Below are 17,374 nucleotides of genomic sequence, written 5' to 3'. Positions count from 1 at the left end.
TGCATAAAAAATAATTGAGTTAGAATCAAAGTTTATGACTGTTTTGCAGGAAATGTAAGAAAGTTGCTATTTCAGTAGTTAGAAAAGGTAAAAAGAACATTTTGTATTAAACTCTCAGAGGGAAATCTGAAACTAATGAAAATTTCTCTTATTGCATTATCTTTCCATCTTTCTCTGGTTTGGCTGTTTTTTGTTTTGTTTTTTAACTGCAGCATCTCAGACTGTTTGCAAAAGACATGGCAGGCAGGAATTGCTCAGCTTATAAGAACCCCAGAAAGAGAGAAAGCAAAAAGGTGTGATCTTAAAAACGTGAATTAACATTCTTTCTTTCCCCCTTTTACCTTGACAGTGTGGGAGAAGAATGTTAACCACATGGCCTTAGCAGCATATTCTGCTTTCTGATTGCTTTCATTAAAGAAAAATCCCTCTTTGAGAGAGGAAGGAGGACTGCGAAAATATAGAACGTCACACCCCATCTTAAAAAAGGTAAGGGAACGTTTTTCTGCTGATCCTTTAGTGCTGTTTTTTTTTCCCCCCAGCAGATTTTGTGCTGATCACTGTAAATGATGTCTTCAGTTAACATTAAGTTGAAGTGAAAATGCAGATAACTGAATACTGAAGTTTGTATTTTAATCTCTGTACTCTAACCTATACAACAGAAAAAAACGTTATAATAATAAAGGAAGGATGTAATGTATGTGTTACTGTACTATGAAATATTCTGTGTGTACTTTTTGCCCATTTTTTTAATGGGAAAACAAGCAAACACCCACTGCACACAACAGCAAATATTTATTTTCAATCACTGAAGTCATGCAAAGATATACATAGTCTCCAGTCTACTGAGCAGCTCTCATTTTGCCAGGAGAGATTTTTTGGGAAATACAGCATGTTTGCAGAATGCTACCACTGGGAATTAGTGCATTTAGGCTTTTACCAGGACAGATCTGTACTATTTTAATTTCTGCAGGGTTTCTGAATGTTTGGTTATTTGTGAAATATTTACAACTCAGCTTCCTTAGATGCTTCAGTTCTATTGAGTACTGGAAGATGCTGAAAACATACTGAATTGTGCTTGTTTCCTCTGAAAGTGGAATGACAGCAGCAAAGGGTTTTGTCCATTCAGGTTATTTTATTTTATTGTCATTATTATTATTATTATCATCATTATCATTATTATTATCATCATTATCATTATTATTATTATTTTTCTTTTATTATTTGATTTTTATTTATTATTATTATTTTGTTATTTTTTCTGCCTGGGAAGAATTTTGAAATTGTGGATGACAGGTAATGACTTCTTCCTAGAGCATTCAATTTGGAATGTGGGGCAAACATATTCATCAGTGAGCTTCATCTCTGAAGTCAGCGTGAAGGTAAGTACAAAAGCTATCATGAACTTACTCTACCTGTAGAGGCAGCTCCAGTCAAAATTTGGTTGCAGGGCTCTGTCTAGCATTCAGAATGTATGTTCATGCACTCTGCATTTCTGTAAAACTGGGTTCAGTGTTTATCTAATGTAGAGATGCTGTATTTGTTATTTTTTACAAAAAACGTTGACTCTGTTGTTTGCAGTTACTCATGTTACTTGGAAAATCTGTCCTGTCTAACTAATATTACTATATAAATTGAAAAAGATTCTTGTCCTGACTTACTTGTGAATGTTATGTGAAAATGTATGTTTGACTGGTGTGGTATGTGGAAAGAGAATGAATGATAGGCAGATTTCATTGGCAGCTTTCCTTAAATGGTCAGCTGTTTTCTGTTAATGTAACACAGGTAGAGTATTTTCTTACTTTTTCAAAACAGGAAGATGCAAATGTGCTCCTCTGTCAGTGCAGGATGCTTCCTGCCTGCTCTCTCTAACCTCATCACGTTTGCATGTCAGTTGTGTCTAAGGAGGATAGGTTCTGAGCTACCTTCTGTTCCTTTTGGATAGACTTAATTTATGCATGCAATACATGCAGTTCTCAAAAAGCACATTTTTCACTTTGCTAAGCCTTGGTACAATACACATTGCTTAACAAATGAGTATTTGAAGAGCAGTATGAGAGTGGTCAGTTATAGTACCATCTTCAGATCGGCTAATATGAATTTTGTAAATTAAGTATGTAAGACATACATTTCTGTATAGTATTTGCACATATTTTTTATTCCAAGACAAGTAAAGCTAGCTTTTTTTTCCCCATAGTCCATCAGCATTCTTTCATAACCTACCTAACCTAACACATGTTCTGTGTTAGAATATTCTTTTTTGTCACCTGCATCCGCCTCTGACATTGTGGGCCCACATGATGAAATAGGAGGCATTACTTTTGAAGCAGCCCTTGTACATACTTTTTCATTAGCTCCTTCTGTCATTTCATATTTTCTAGGTTAAAATGTTAATCTTCAGACTCATATTTATTGGTAATTCTCTCCTGGCTCTCCAAAGGCTTTGGTTTTTCTTCAAGATGTGGCTTTTTTGTTTTCTTCCTTCAAATAATTAGGAGGGCAGAAAAACCAACGTTCCTTTTTGTTCTATTAAATTTTCTGATTTCACTTGTATCATTCAAAGCCATTTTTCTTTCATTTGTTCTGTTAATTTGTTTTCTCTATTTTGCATTCTTCATTCTTCTTGCTTATCCAATAAAGATTTCTTTCTTACAGTAACTGATGACTGTGGTTGCAATCAACTGTGGACTTTAAGTCACTTCAGTCGAAGTACAAACGGCAAGGATTTAATTAACTGAATCACTATGCGTTAATCAGCTGTGCAAATAATTTATTTCCTCATTTTAACAAAGAGGTCCTACGAAGAAGACAGACACCTTGGTATAGTCAGCATAATGTTGTAGCATTTCTTCATGATTCATTTTCTCTATCTCTAGACTTACAATTGCAATGAATTTGAATGGTAATTGGAACAAGCTTCAATTTGAAAATCTGTGAAATGTGAATGAATTGGTTGTCTTCTCAAATTTAATATCACAAGGTAGATTCCCACACGAGATCCCTGTGGCCCTCAAGCTTCCATCTGAGTTAATTTCTCAGTTGAAATGCAGCTCAGAGACTTGCATGACTTTTGTAGAGCTGTCCATGCAACCTTTGCTATTTTTACTTTGTTTCACTGCACACCGTTGTTCTTCCTAGAGATTTGCACTGTCCTGAACTGGCAGTAGGCAGAGGTATCTTCAAGGCAAGTTCATTCTTCAGTTCCACTGTCTGTAAGCATTTAAGCAGTAAGGGCAGCTGAACTCTCCTAGTATGGCTGGTTAAGGTTTTTCATTGAAGGGTCCTGCTCAGATTGCTAATTTTTGTTGATGTAATTGAGGGTAAATCTGTATTATAGCACTATTTTGAATCATAATCTATTTTTTCCCATGGAACATGTGTTATTGTGTAAAGAAAGATTTATTGCTCATAAAGGAATGAATCTGGAGATGACATGAAAGTAAGAAGTGTTCAGTCCTCAGGCAAGTTTCACTAGAAAGTTCTTCAGGATGTTTTTAAGCTGTTATTTTGGTTTGACTATATATTTTTCAGGAGGACAGTGCCGTAATTTTTAATGATTTTTTTTTTTCTGTTAGATCTGTTATAATCTGCTATTATAATTACATATTCCTATATAATATAGACAGTAAAAGTGTCTGTAATTGAGCATGTTAATATAGTGGTTTATTCCTTGATGAAACTTAAAGTATACAAAAACACCCAACTAGAGGAAGTAATTTGAAGAAAATAATTTTCTTTAAAAAGGTTTCCTTTCTGTTCTACAAGGTCTAGGTAGTTAATGCAGAGTTTTATACTATAATACTTTTCAACACTATTACACTTTAATTTAGTATTTGTGTACAGCACTGCTTTTATTTGTTGTGCTAAATAGAAATTCTGTATATACAGTTTAAAATATTTCTTATAAATAATATTACATATTATATAAATATATAACATTGTTAGCTGTTCCCATTAGTGGTCAAAGGAAGAAATGCAGACATGTGGAAAATGTAGTCTGTACAATGTGGCTTTCTTATTGCAAAACTGTGCTTCACTGAGGTGCAACTCATTAGTCCTGCACTACTGCAATCTTTAGTTATTAAAGATTTGATCATGTAACAACTCCTGTACCCTCACAATTTTACTAATGCTGCCTAACTCCAAAGAAGCCTAAAATATAAGGCATTTTATTGCAAGAACATTGATTTAAAAATAAGAAAAGCTTAAACTCTTGCTTGATTTCATGAACTCAGTGATTATGCAAATGAATCACAGAATAGCCAGGGTTGGAAAGGACCTCAAGGATCATGAATTCCAACCCCCCTACCACATGCAGGGCCACCAACCTTCACATTTAATACCAGACCACGCTGCCCAGGGCCCCGTCCAATCTGGCCTTAAATCAGTTGTGCTGTACTTATTCTTTCAGTAACATTTTAAAAAAGACAAACAAAACCAAAAAAACATATGAAAGCATGGCTACAGATGAAAGGGATACTGACTAAAATGTTGACCCTGAGATAATGGGTATTGATGATTCAAGTACTGTAAAAATTATGCGGTGTTTTGGTTGAAAATTAAAGAGACAGAATACATTGTCATTTTATTTACAGAAGAAACCAGTTTCTTCCTTATAAATTATCACAAATGATCTGTTTCTGCCTGGGTCTGAAAGTCATAGAGCTGACCAGGCTGGTCCTGCAAATTCTTCTTAATCCAGATAACTCTCCCAATGTCTTTCTTAGACTATTTGGACTATATTTGATTAACCTATCAAGTTCCAAGTACTTCTAAAGGAAATCTGAGTTATAAATTTTTTAATAGCAGGATTTGAGTTAGTAATGTGTCCCTTGCTTTCCTTTCTTGAAAAGATTGTCACAGCAGAATAAAAGAGCTACAGCTTATTAACTTCTAATTCGTATTAAGTACATATGAGAAATTACATAGGTTTTGTGATATCTTTACAAAGTTGTAAATGGAAGAAAATAGTTTATTTGGTTGAGAGTATGAATTTGAATGAATGAAGGAATACTGAACATTCTTGGGGAAATTTTAATTTGAAAAAAATAAAATTAAAAATACCCAAAAGGATTGAAATGCCTTTTAATCTGCAAAGAAATCTGATCTGTGTTGGGCATTAGTTACAAAAGCAGAAATTAACAGTGCTTTCTGTGGCTTTGAAGTGTTTGTAATCTATGTCATCTAATTAACAGTTCGGTAGTTCAGTAAAGGCCGTTCCTACCAAAAATGTTTATCCTATTAGTGCAAAAGGACAGAGTCAAGCTATTGACCTTTCTTACGAGTGACTGGCTCTTCTGGCTGCAGCAGAGTGTATATATAGTGAATGATTTTTTTTTTCCCCCAAAAATCATCTTATTTGTATTAAAAGAGGTGGTTGATAATTCTGAAATGGAAGCAGGGGATTTTTAGATACCTGCAATAAATGACAGTTACAGTTTCAAGAAGCCTGAAATAATATGTAATAGCAAATGTTAAGAGTAGAAATACTGCTGAAAGTTACTCCTTTAAATGTCATCATATGGGCTCATGAACTTCCTGCCTTCTGCTAATTTCATGACCTTGACTTTCACAAGTCCCCAGTTCCACAAGGCAGTGATATTAATCTTTATTTGGAATTCATGTCTAACTAATCTTATTTGAATCCCCCCTGCCTCCTTATTTTTCTCCTCCACCAGCTTTTTGTTCTTTGTCAGTTTGCTATAAAATCCCAGAGTGGATGAGTCAGTGATTCCAATCTGTTCCTACTTAGAAACCAATTCCCTTTTAGGGATAGCAGTGTCATGCTTTAACAGTAGGCGGACGTGCTTTCTGAGAGATTTTGACACTTAGAACTTTCTTTTATTAGATATTGACTACTTCACTTTTCATTTCAGAAGAGCATGGTCTCTGGTGTCCTTTCTTTTTACATTGCCTTTGCCCCCCAAAATCCCACTCCTCTTATTTTTTTTTTGACTGTACATCTATTACCAATCCCACAGAGGTCCAACCAGGCTTAATCTTATGCAGATCCCTCAGTTTTCTTTCCTCTTCCTTTCTTGTCTCCTTGTCAGTTGTTGATGCTCCGACATGTGAATATCTACCTTGTTCCTTCCTGCCTCCCACCACTGTTTTCCTCTATACTCCCATGAATTCCTGACACTGGCACTGCTGGACCTTATGGCACTGCATTGCTACTTTTAGGTAGCTTGACAGTCTTCTAAGAAGCTAATACCGTATCTCTTCCTTGCTAAGTCAAGAAGAGACTGTAGATAGATGGAGCAAGAAAAGGTAATGCCTGAAGAGAAGGGGATCTTTTGTGCTGTCTTCACAACAATGACTGAGTCTTTGGGCAGGTGAAGAGAGGCATGATAAGGTTTCTGAAGTACTACAAAGGTGGTTGTTCCATGATCTGGAGCTGCAACCACATATTTGCATGAAGGGTCTTTGCCTTGGAGGAGTGAAGAGGGAAGGAACATTTCTCTCCTTTTAAATTCTATTTTAATCTATGAAACCACAAGAGAACCAGAAAAGTAACACATGATAGTATTGGTTTCTGTTCTTTTTTTCCTAATCGGTCAAAATACTGAAGTTGCTTCTGTTTCTTTAAAATGGTATGGTATTTTATGATGAGACTACTACTGAACTTGAAGTTGTTAGAGTGAATAGAATAACTTCATGTGTATTGAGGTATAAGATTATTATTCCTGAATCTGTTCCTGTTTTGTAGCACTATTTATTCAGTTCTACTCTTTCAGCTGCTCTTTCCTGCCATCCGGTGAAGTGATTTTTGCCTGGTTCACTGTCTGTGACTTTCTTTTACTAGATTTCATTTTCTTGCCTCACTGTTCTCCACTGACTACATGTAGCTTGAAACATTTGACTGAGTTGGTAAAATAGGTTTCTTATAACCACCAGGTAAGCCTTCTGTTTCACAAGTTAAAGGTCTAGTGCCCATGTAAAATCTAAGGTTGCATTAATACCCTACAGATTTAAGATAGTATATAACAGAAGGCAGCAATTTTTTGCAATACAGCAATAAGTAAAAAATCAGTATCTGCAGTTACTTACGGCAGAGTTTTAGCAAACCAACTGCCTTAATTTCTTGTCGCATCCAAAATAGGTAAAGATGCAATACGAAGACAGACAAGCCCATGAGAGGCAGCCAAAATTTTAGTTTGCCATCAATGAATGGCATTACTGCTAATTCAGTGATGTGCACTATTTAATTATTCTCCACAAAAGAAAATGTAAAAAAAAAACATCTCTAGGGCATAAAATTTTCTTGCATTTGACATGAATTATCTGGGGAATAACTGAGACCTTTTAAATGTCTAGTGCATTACATCCTTCAACTATTAAAACCTGCTTTCACATCAGCGCATGGAAAAAAGCTTTAAACAGGAAAATGAACTTTGACTGTACAGAGTTTAGTTTTGTCAATTCATCTTTCAATCCTCTTGCACTTAATGTTTTGATATATAAGAAAAGCTTGTGTTTTTGTAGCTGCTTAAACACCTAGATGGGAAAGGCTGTGACATTGGTGGCAGGTAGTTTGGATGTGGCTAAGATAATGCTAATATTAGAGTGAGTAGTTCGTATTTTTGTAGGATTGTCCTCTGCTTGCTTTCATGGTGGTTGTCTGAGTGATGCTGTTCCTCAGCTGCTGTTCCAAAAGGTCTTCTGGTAAACTTGTGGGATGATTAAATACTGTGCTAATTATCCTTGGCCAGGAGATTGTTTCATGGTCAATCATCAGTCATGCATCTCCAAATTTGATGCCAGATTCAGAAGTCATTCTGAGAGCTACCTCTTGATGCCTGGGCTTTTCAGTATCTTTCATCTTTCAGTATGTTCATCTGTTGGTCACCAAACTGGATCTTGGTCATGGTGTTTGAAATAATAAAATTGCAAAGGATTTGCATAGCTGCAGAACACATCCAAGGGTGTTGACTTCAGTTGTGACCTGCGAAGTGATTGCTCAGGAAGCCATGTGGCCTTTCTGATGATCCAGAGTGTTATTATGAGCTCCGTGAATTAATTCTGGCTTGCTGGCTACTAAGCAGGATGCTTGATAGCGTGTAGTGCCAAGGGAGAAAGGCTTAAGTAGTCTAGGTGAAGTGTTGTGTTTGCTTCAGGGAATCTTCTTGTGACATGCTGGAGTGCAGAAAGCGACCCTTTTCAAATGGGTCAAAAAATCATGCATTTTGTTAGACCAAAGCTGTTTTCTTTTCTCTCTCTCTTTTTTTGCAGCTCTTATTAATTAAAAATGAAATTGTTTAAAAGTCATTCTCCTGGTTCCTGATGTTTCATTAGTGAAATAAAATGTGTCCCTAAAAAAAAAACCAAAACCAAAAATACAAAAATAACCCCACTAAAGCCATTGTTACATGTAAGTCTTTAGATATATTTCCTGACAAGATGCCCCAGAAGAGAGGCACAAGGAAGATATTCCTACAGCCTTTTAATCTTCTCTTATTTTTAGTTCTGTTTCGTTTGTATGCCTGTGCTTTGGGAAAGTGGTTCTCTATGTGTCTGTATTTTCAGTGCTTACCAAAATGTGGATGCTAAGCAGCTTGGGATTCTTAAATGTTTCTTCAAATAAATGAATAATTTGTGTTTAATTGAGTTTACAGAGAGAGGGATTTAATAAATTAGATTTTGTCGAATGCAATATATTCAGTAATTTAAATTCTCCTCTGCTAAAGACTTTGTTACTGATCTCAAAAGCCTTTGCTACTGATACGAAAGTGCTAAGAAACTTTAAACCTGAAAATGACCATAAACTTATCTGCTTTTACAGCAAGAAAGTACAGTCTTTCTCTAGATGGTGAATTTTAGGTGAAGCACTTTTTGGTTTGAACTCCTTTGGGATGTGAACTGCTTACCATCACAGATCTTTGGGTAAAGATTTTTAGCCATGATTTTAAACAACCTCATGTAAGAACTTAAAAGACTATACTAGAACAGGAATTTTCTGCAGATAGTTTTACTGCACTTGAAGTTACTTGGGTGCTAGGAGATTCAAAAATCAGGCCATCCATGTTTATGACAAATTATGTATCTGAGAACCTGGCCTTAAGATGCTGATTTTTGCTTAAATCCTGGTTGCAAAGATTTGTAAGACTGGCACCTCTGCAAAAGGAGCCAGTTTTTATCCAGAATATGGAGAAGTACTGTAGTAGTCTTGACTTAGACTGTACTGATTGAGAACTATGTAATGAAGTCTTTTTAGGTCTTATATTCAAGACTTTATTGCTTTCCAGGAAGGATCTGCGTCATTATTGCTTCCTTTATGACAATATTATAGACTGCTTAACACTTGCCTCTGTTTCATGGTAATAACAGGATGCTTGAGAAAATACTAGTGTCTAGCACAATTTTTTCTGGAAAAATGCAGCCTCCAGGTTTCATGGTAGATTTTGACGTTTAATTGTTCTTGTAAAGCTGAAAACATAGAGTAATTTCTGACTTATTAAAAACTGCTGGTGTTACAGCACCCATAAAGAGTAGCATAGTGTTCTGGGTCTACCTTTCTGCCCTTGTAGAAAAGGTAAGCTGTTTTTGGCTTTATAGCTGGGGAGGTTTGAGCAAAAAGCAGTTGTATAAACTAATGTAGCAAGTGCATTTTGTGTGAAAGATCGGTCAGGAGGTCCTAGCCATAAATCTGAAATCACTTTGGCTCTTGCTACTTTAAACCTCCATGAAAAAACATTTCCCACTTTTTGAGAAGGATATTAAAGTAGGGAAAATATATAGTAAAAATAATGCTGAAATATGTGCTCTACTTGATTTGCAGGGCTGTTCTACATGCTTTCCCTCATGTTCTATTTGTCCTTCTCTTAAAAACAAACAAAAAATGCCAAACCCTTCCCTCTGGTGATTTCATGGCTTTTGTTTCTTCCTCAGAGAAGATCAAGTCTGGAGTTTCTCTGACTTCATCTGAAATTGTAGGGATGATCAATTTATTTAAGAAACCTTGTAAGTACTTCACTGGTTCTGTAGATTATGGAGCACATGGTGTCCTGTCATTCAAAAGCTCACTGTTAGTTTTGTTGTTTGTTTTTTTTGTGGCTTAGTCTGAAGTACTTTCACTGGGGAGCTGGCTGAGGGGATGATGTGTTGTGCTTATTGTTTTTAAGCAGGAGATGCTGCTAATGTATGTGCTGCTTTTGTCCATTTTTTGGCAGGCATAACGAATAGCATGTGTATGCAGCGGAGTCAAATTCAAACCTCAGAGGTTATCCTGTTTTGTGTTTTTGCTGGTAATTCCCTGTAGCATCACTGGGAAATATCTGCACCACAGTGATAAACTTGACTCCCCCATTTTATGTTATGTCAGATGCTGTGCTTTACCTTAACTTTTAAGATGGCCCTAATTTTTGAAAGTTATGAATTTATGGATTTAAATTTTGAACTTAATAGAAAAATGTGTTCGTTTAGGATCATCCTGATTGCTTTTCAAAGTTGTCAAAAAGGTTGCTGTTTTTAAAGCTTGCTACTATAGCTGTAATTTCAATAGTTTCTATCTGTATTAGTTGTGATCTTCCAGTTGTACAATCTTCCAGTTGTACCGATACTGACTTACGTTATTTCATTTTCATTTCTTGCATTGGATTTGCAGTGATTATTTGACATATTCAGAGTTTGAGTTAAATGATGTAAATGGACTGAAGCAGTATTAAATCTGTATGTATGCATAAATACCAAGCATGCTCTGAAGCAGTTAATGGTGCTGGATCAATGTGGTGTCCTGTTCACCTCTTTGTTGGCTGTGTTTTGGGGGTTTTTGGTGATGGGGAGAGGGGTTTTCCAAATATTTATAATGAACAGCATTTGCTTTTAACTTGAGCCAATGGTTAACATCTTAACATGACAAAAGCTTTACTCTGTTTTCAGGTTTTGTGTTTGTGTTTGTTTCTATTCAGAAGTAAATAATATCTGTTTCTATAGGACTGTGTGATGCTTTGCATGAGCTTGCACTACTGGAAAGGTATTAAATGGGGAAAAGAAAAAATGCTTTCTAAAAGGAAAAGAAAAGAGAGAGGAAGGAATGTACAATAATTTTTACTCCTTGAAAAGTTATTTGATCAGCTCTAATTATGGATTTAAAATATGAAAGAAGTAAGAAGACGTATTTTGCAATCACAATTAGGGAATTCATGTAGGAAGAATAGATAGAAGTGTTTGAAATACCTGGCTAGCTCTCTGTTGACATCTGTTAATAATTCACACGGCCATTTCATTTATATTTTGTTGAGAAAAACAGAGTGGGCTTGAAATATAAAGAACCTCTTAACTTCCTTTGTGAAGGAGTGGGAGTACAGTGTCAATTCAGTGCAAAGAAAATAGTTTATTTGTGTGAAGCTTTCAAACTTTTTTAGTTTTCCTTCTGGCTAACACAGTCATTTATACCAAAGGCATTCATATTTGAGTTTGATAAGATTTCTTCTAGTGCTTGTTCAGACAGGTTGGAATGCATGGTCTGACTGCCTGTCCCCATGGGTCATGACTGAATTTCAAATTTCTTCTCTGTAGTTTGAGTAGACTCACTGGGGTCAGGAATATGACACTCACCTAGGTGCAGTTCTTATCTGAATCAACCTTGCCATGCCTGTAGTAATTTTTACTAATTACAAAGCAACTTACACTTAATGACATGCCATTAATGAGCACCTTTTTCTTTGGTGCATGAATAAATTTCTGTTTCAGTAAAATGCTTTATGAACTAATTAAAGATCTCTGCCCAGTGTTGTTAGGAAACTTCTTGACTTGTTCTTTATACAGCAGTGAGATAAAAATCTCGTTTCCATACTCCAAAGATGCAGTCTCTTCATGTTTTTGATCCCATAGCAAACTGCATTTAATTCTTACTCTGGAACTCTGTTTCTCTAAATGACGTGTTCTCTCTAGCCTAAAGGGTAGAGTGTATGTCCCATTTTCTAATATAGCCTAAAGCAGGAATGACCCAGCTGGTTCAGGCACTGGAGAATAACAACAGGATGACTCCACAGACGATGCTTGGGATAACCTGGAGAACAGGTACAGACAAACATTGCTGGTCTGACAGCATGGTCCAGGAAGGCAGGGCAGAGAAACACAGCTATTTACAGCGAGGTCATGTCCTCAGAACACATTAGCTCCAGCACAAAGCCCATATCACTCTTCGGAGGCTCTGCGCTTGTCCTTCAGCACCCTGAGGAGCTTATAACCACCTTACTTTTTACCACAGCAGATAGTTAAAAGCTAAGATGTTTTTAGTTTATTAAACAAACAAACAAAAACCCACAAAAAGACCCCAATCAAATAACAGCAAAAATAAGCCTGCACTCTCACTTCTTCAATTTTGAGCTCATTCCATTAGGGTACAAGTGATGCTGCATTAGTTACCCAGGACTGGTGTCTCTGGAGCTTCTATTTGGGATTCCTATCCTGCTGTGAGGTATGCATTATGTTTTCACCCAGAATCACCCAGGGTGATTCTGTCTTTAGGAGAGTTTGCCTCATCTGAGGTCTCTGCTTCTAGTCTTTCCACTTCACTCTAAATGAATTATTTAAATAAAATTGGGACAGACACTTTGCCTTGAGGTTGAGTCAAAGTCTACGAAGAAAAATATTGAAGAAAAAGTTGTCCTGCATTGACTACCATTAAAGTGTGTTCCTGCCTCACAACTGGCAAGAATAATTTTTCTTCTGTATAACATGAAAAATTGAAGTGTGGGGCAAAGGGTTTGGAGAAACGTAAGATTGACTTGAACATTGCAAAAAGTTACCTTGCATTACTAACAGTGCTGTCATTTTGTATCTATAAATTAAATGCTTTTTTTTTTTTTTTTTTCTCCTGGCTGTGCTTGATGAGTGTTACTGCTCATATGGCCTTGGGACTTTCACTCTGCAGTTTAAGCAAGTGTCAAGATTAGCATAGGCATGTATAGCATCAGTATTTTTCTGAAAATGCATTGGAAATAGGGCATGAGGATCTGACCATAGGCCAGCACAGAGCACTGGGATGATTATGCTCTTGGGTTAGGACTTCTTGCTGTAAATATTAATGTTCTCATTCTATATTTACTGATACAAAGCAAAAAATACTATTGTTGCCATGCTCACATCTGACAAATCATTCAGAAATTATGATCCTGTGCTGAAGATTTCAGGAAGTTCACCCTGGATTTGCTTTGAGATGCCTTGCAGTTCTCAGCTTCAAAATGGATAAGGCAGAGGTGTTAGTTGGTTACATTACAAAAACTCATTCTTTTTATAAACTTTTGTTGTTGTTGTTGTTTTTCCTCTTATTTTTGTTCTGTTAATTAACTGAGTTAATCAGTGCCTGTACCCAGAGTACTTGTGTTTCATGCTTCTGTTCCCACATTCAAATGGCTGGAGAATACCTGGTCTGCCAGAAGGTGCTCTGTGTGAGTGATATTTTCTGGGATGGTGCTGTAGCACATTGCTGCAGGTGTCTGGTACCTTGGGCTTTGATGACTGCTGTACCTTTTCAGAGTAGGACAGGCACTGCCAGCATAGCTAGTGTGCTTCTAAAACTTATAAATTACCCACCTGAATATTTGTCAATCTACATTCTGTACCAATGTCATATCCTTCATATACAATGCATTAATTTCCCTTGGCAGCGATGCCTTTAATTGTCCTCCCCAGAAAAGGAGGGCCATATGAGTACCTTCTATTTTATTTGATTCTGGGACATTGTAAATGGTAAGTAAATTCCAGTCTGGGCAAGTGGTTTTGAAGAAAAGGTATTGTCTCCTTTGTCAGTGAGATTAAATTATATTCAACTTCTGTTGCTACATTTGCTGTATTTCAGCAATTCAGTGGTGATAATGGTTTGTGATCTCACCACTGTGAGACAGCATTGTTAGTCACAGTGGCAAATCCTGGCCTGGAATCAAACCAGCATGAAAATAGGAAATAGTTTTTGTTTTGTTTTGTTTTTCTTTATTCTCTCTGCCTAGAGGAAGGAAAACCCAAAGAGAGATTTTTGAAAGAAACGTCTGGTCACTGCAGTTTAGCGAGGAGTTGCTCATTCACTCAAATACCTTTCTATAAATAAATTATTTAAGATATTAAAAAAAATGCTTAGCCTTATAAATGCTTGAGTATCTTTCTATGGCTGTTGCTCTTCTCTTCAATTTTCCTCTTCACAAGCAATTAATTTTCTATCATAAAATGGAATGGGTAGAGGAAGGAAAGATTTCACTGAACATCACTGTATTAACTGGACTGTTGTTCTTTTTTTTCCATTTTGATGGTATGGATCTTATGAAGAATACTTTATTGATATTTCATTTTGTAGTGTATACAAACAGATATCTGTACAGATACCTTATTTGGCTAACATTTAAAATTACTATAAAATTACTATATTACTAGTATTTTATATTAATATGGTCACAGCAGTGACCAAATGAATTTGGTTACAAACTGCATCTACCTCAGTATTCTATAAAATCAGTGATGTTAGTTTTACAAAGAAGAAAAATATTCAGGAAGCTTTCTATTTCCTAGATATTTGTAAAGAAGTTTGAGCTGTAAAATCATATCAGATGTTTCTCAGGTTATTAGTCAATAAGTGTTTCAAGTGATATCCTGTTTTTCTACCTTGATTCTGAAAACCAAAGGCAAACCATGACCACCTTAATCCTTCAGCTGCCTCCAAACTGCAAGAACTCTACTGAAGATATGCCAGTCAGGTTCTGATTTGGTCTTTGCTCCAAGCTTTCCTTTCTTCCTTAATAAATAACAGGGATGTTTATGTATTTATGTGTTTTGTATATTTTATTATGACAAGATGAGGAGTTGAGTCCATTTTAAGCTCCTTCTGGCGCAACATTTGGGATCTCATGCACTCAGGACACTGCTTAGTAATAGCTTTCAGGAGCATGCTGTTGGCATTTGTGCTTGCTGTGCTGATGGTGAGGCAGAGAAAAAGATTTTGTATAACATAATGCCCTGATGAAATGATCTTATTGGATACTCAGGTATAAATGACTGCTGAGGCTGGGCAGGGGCAGCAAGGAGGTGTCTGGTCACATCAGGTGTGTTCTGTGCACTTTGGGCTGCACTGCAGCCTGGCCTTAGGCAGCTCACATTGCCTTTGGGAGGCTGTTGCTCTTTGCAGCTGGCTAGTAGTTCAGATTTAAATAGTTTCAAGCAGGAGTTGTCTCATTTAAAAAATGAATCTGCTGAGGAAATCCCATGTTCATCAGAATTTTTTTTACTAAGAAGGAAACAATACGCCAACATATCTACTATGTTGACATCAAGTGCTTAAGTATATCAAGAAACCTTGGATAAAACCCAGAATACTGACGGGATCTTCCATGAACAGCTTTGGTTTATAAGCCTTGCCCTATAGTACAATTAGGTTTTCTCCCTACTGTTACGTAAAGAATGAATGCTTTTTTGGTGAATCAGAAGCCACTGCGGTGTCTGCCTTGGTCAGGAAGGAACCACATCTTCCTGGCCCCAAAGGTGCTGCACAAAGCTGACTGATGGGGCAAGGTGGCAGGATGTCAGAGTCAGAACAGGGGGACATGAGGAATGTCAGGCTTTCTGACCTCAAGCAGTGCTCATTGAGATTCTTAATAAAACTATGAACACAGAAATGATACAAATGGCTGGAAAGTCTTTATAAGTAGGGGAAGGAGGAACATGGGAGCTCACAAATGGGAGAGGTAGCAAACTGCCAGAGTAAAGGGGCAAAGTGGAAAGGAGCAGCATCTACTTGGTTCATCTTTGTAATGTCATGTAAATACAAGCACTGCTCTTCACTGTTCTCCTTTAATATCTCTTCCTTGTTGATAATGATATGGCAATTCTCGTGCAGCAGAAACTAGGTTCTTTTACCTGGAATTAAATAATGTAAGAACTATACAGGTTTTACTTTTCCTGTTACTTCATTGTGTAGAGAGTAGTGTTGAAGTTGCTCTTTTCTTGGTCTGGAAGGTAAGGTGTATTTTATGGTGTTTGTTTGAACTTTAATAGAATCTGTTATGCTGATTCATGTTTCCTAACATCTGTTTCAGCTATATGATTTCACTGGAAGGTACAGTCTTCAGGAGAAAGGAAATCACTTCATGATCTGTTGTTTATGTAAATGTTCTTGCTTCTGCAGGTGGCAAGGGAAAGCAGATGTTTCTGGAAAGCAAGATTTGTTCTTGCTGTGTTATGGGTACTTTAGGAAGTACTACTTGCTTATATCATGTAATCCAAGAATGCCTCATCTTCTCTGTGGGATAAAGTTTGCAAGAAATAATCTCTCTTGTAAGATGAGTTGATAGTCTTAGAAAAACAGACAAGTATTGGCAAGCTGTTTTTCCTTAGTTGTACCTATGTGTTATAGGAAACCATTGTGGCTGCACCAATTTGTTGCCTTATCCCTTCCAATCTTGTTTTCATTTACTGTTTCTCAAGAATCAATTTCATCTTGGGTTACATTATCGTATCTTAGTCAGCATGGAACTGTTGCTTACTGCCTGCTTTATGAATGTTATGCTGTGATGCTAAATGTCTCACACAGCTGGACTTGAATTCTTTGCTGGGAAGTTGTATCACTGAATCTGAATCTCAGCCCTTTTCTTCAGTTCATCTTTATTTCCCCCTCCGTTAGCTTACACATTTCCTCAAGCTCTGTGTTTGTGCATTTGGGATGTGTCCATCTATCACCCTCAGTTGTTGAGGTTTTTGTTGTTTGTTTTTCTTGTGTGTGAGTGTGCAGTGGACCAAGGGAAGATTATGGGAGTAGAAAACATCCAGAAATCAGCTTTCTGTGTGAAATCTGATGAATGTGAACAGGCAGTGGAGCTCGTATTTTAAAACATGGGACCATAGTTAAGCTGGACAGAATCTGCCCTTGTCCTTCCATGTTTCCAAAGAATTCATTTCCTGTTGTTGGAGGAGTGAGACACCTCTCCAGGGAGTGCTGCTTTTGGATCTGCAGGGCAAGTGCATTGCTTGCTTGTTTTCTTATGGCCCACATAAGCTTTCCTGGCTATTTCAGCAGTTGCCCTTGACACAAGTTAACAGCATTGGGTACCCCAACTGTCTACCTTATCTATCACATTTTTTCCTTTTACAGCATAGGTGAATGAGAAGGCTGAGCCATATTTCAGCTGTAGCATCGTACTTGAATGGCTTTTGCACAGGCTATTATCTGCTGCATTGCAAATATTTTCATTCCCATTTTCATAATTGTTCTACTGTTACAGGAAGGTAGATGACATCAAAACATGCTTTCCTCTGTGAAGTCTGACGACAGGTTTACATATTAGACTTTGCCTTAGCCTTTAGAGTTGAGTACTCCTTATGTCTGCACCACCAGGATCAGGAAGGTTGCGTGCAGCCTGTGCAGTGAAGTGTGCTTGCTGGTTTTGCAGTG

General features: G+C 36.8%; 1 protein-coding gene across 1 annotated transcript in view; it reads left to right on the top strand.

The window, feature by feature from the left end:
* Window positions 1-9,932: 9,932 nt before the first annotated feature.
* Window positions 9,933-17,374, top strand: part of CRACD (capping protein inhibiting regulator of actin dynamics) — a gene marked incomplete at both ends in the record, with an annotated part of 43,422 nt that continues 35,980 nt past the window's right edge. Inside the window, one exon of the mRNA XM_079534342.1 lies at window positions 9,933-9,957. Within this exon, the coding sequence (XP_079390468.1) occupies window positions 9,933-9,957 (25 nt within the window). The remainder of the gene's footprint in view (window positions 9,958-17,374) is intronic.

Source organism: Tetrao urogallus (genome assembly GCF_951394365.1).
Source record: "Tetrao urogallus genome assembly, chromosome: 4".
NCBI classification, from domain to species: domain Eukaryota; kingdom Metazoa; phylum Chordata; class Aves; order Galliformes; family Phasianidae; genus Tetrao; species Tetrao urogallus.
The sequence above is the reverse complement of the archived record's forward strand: the minus strand, read 5'-3'. Positions and strand labels throughout refer to the sequence as shown.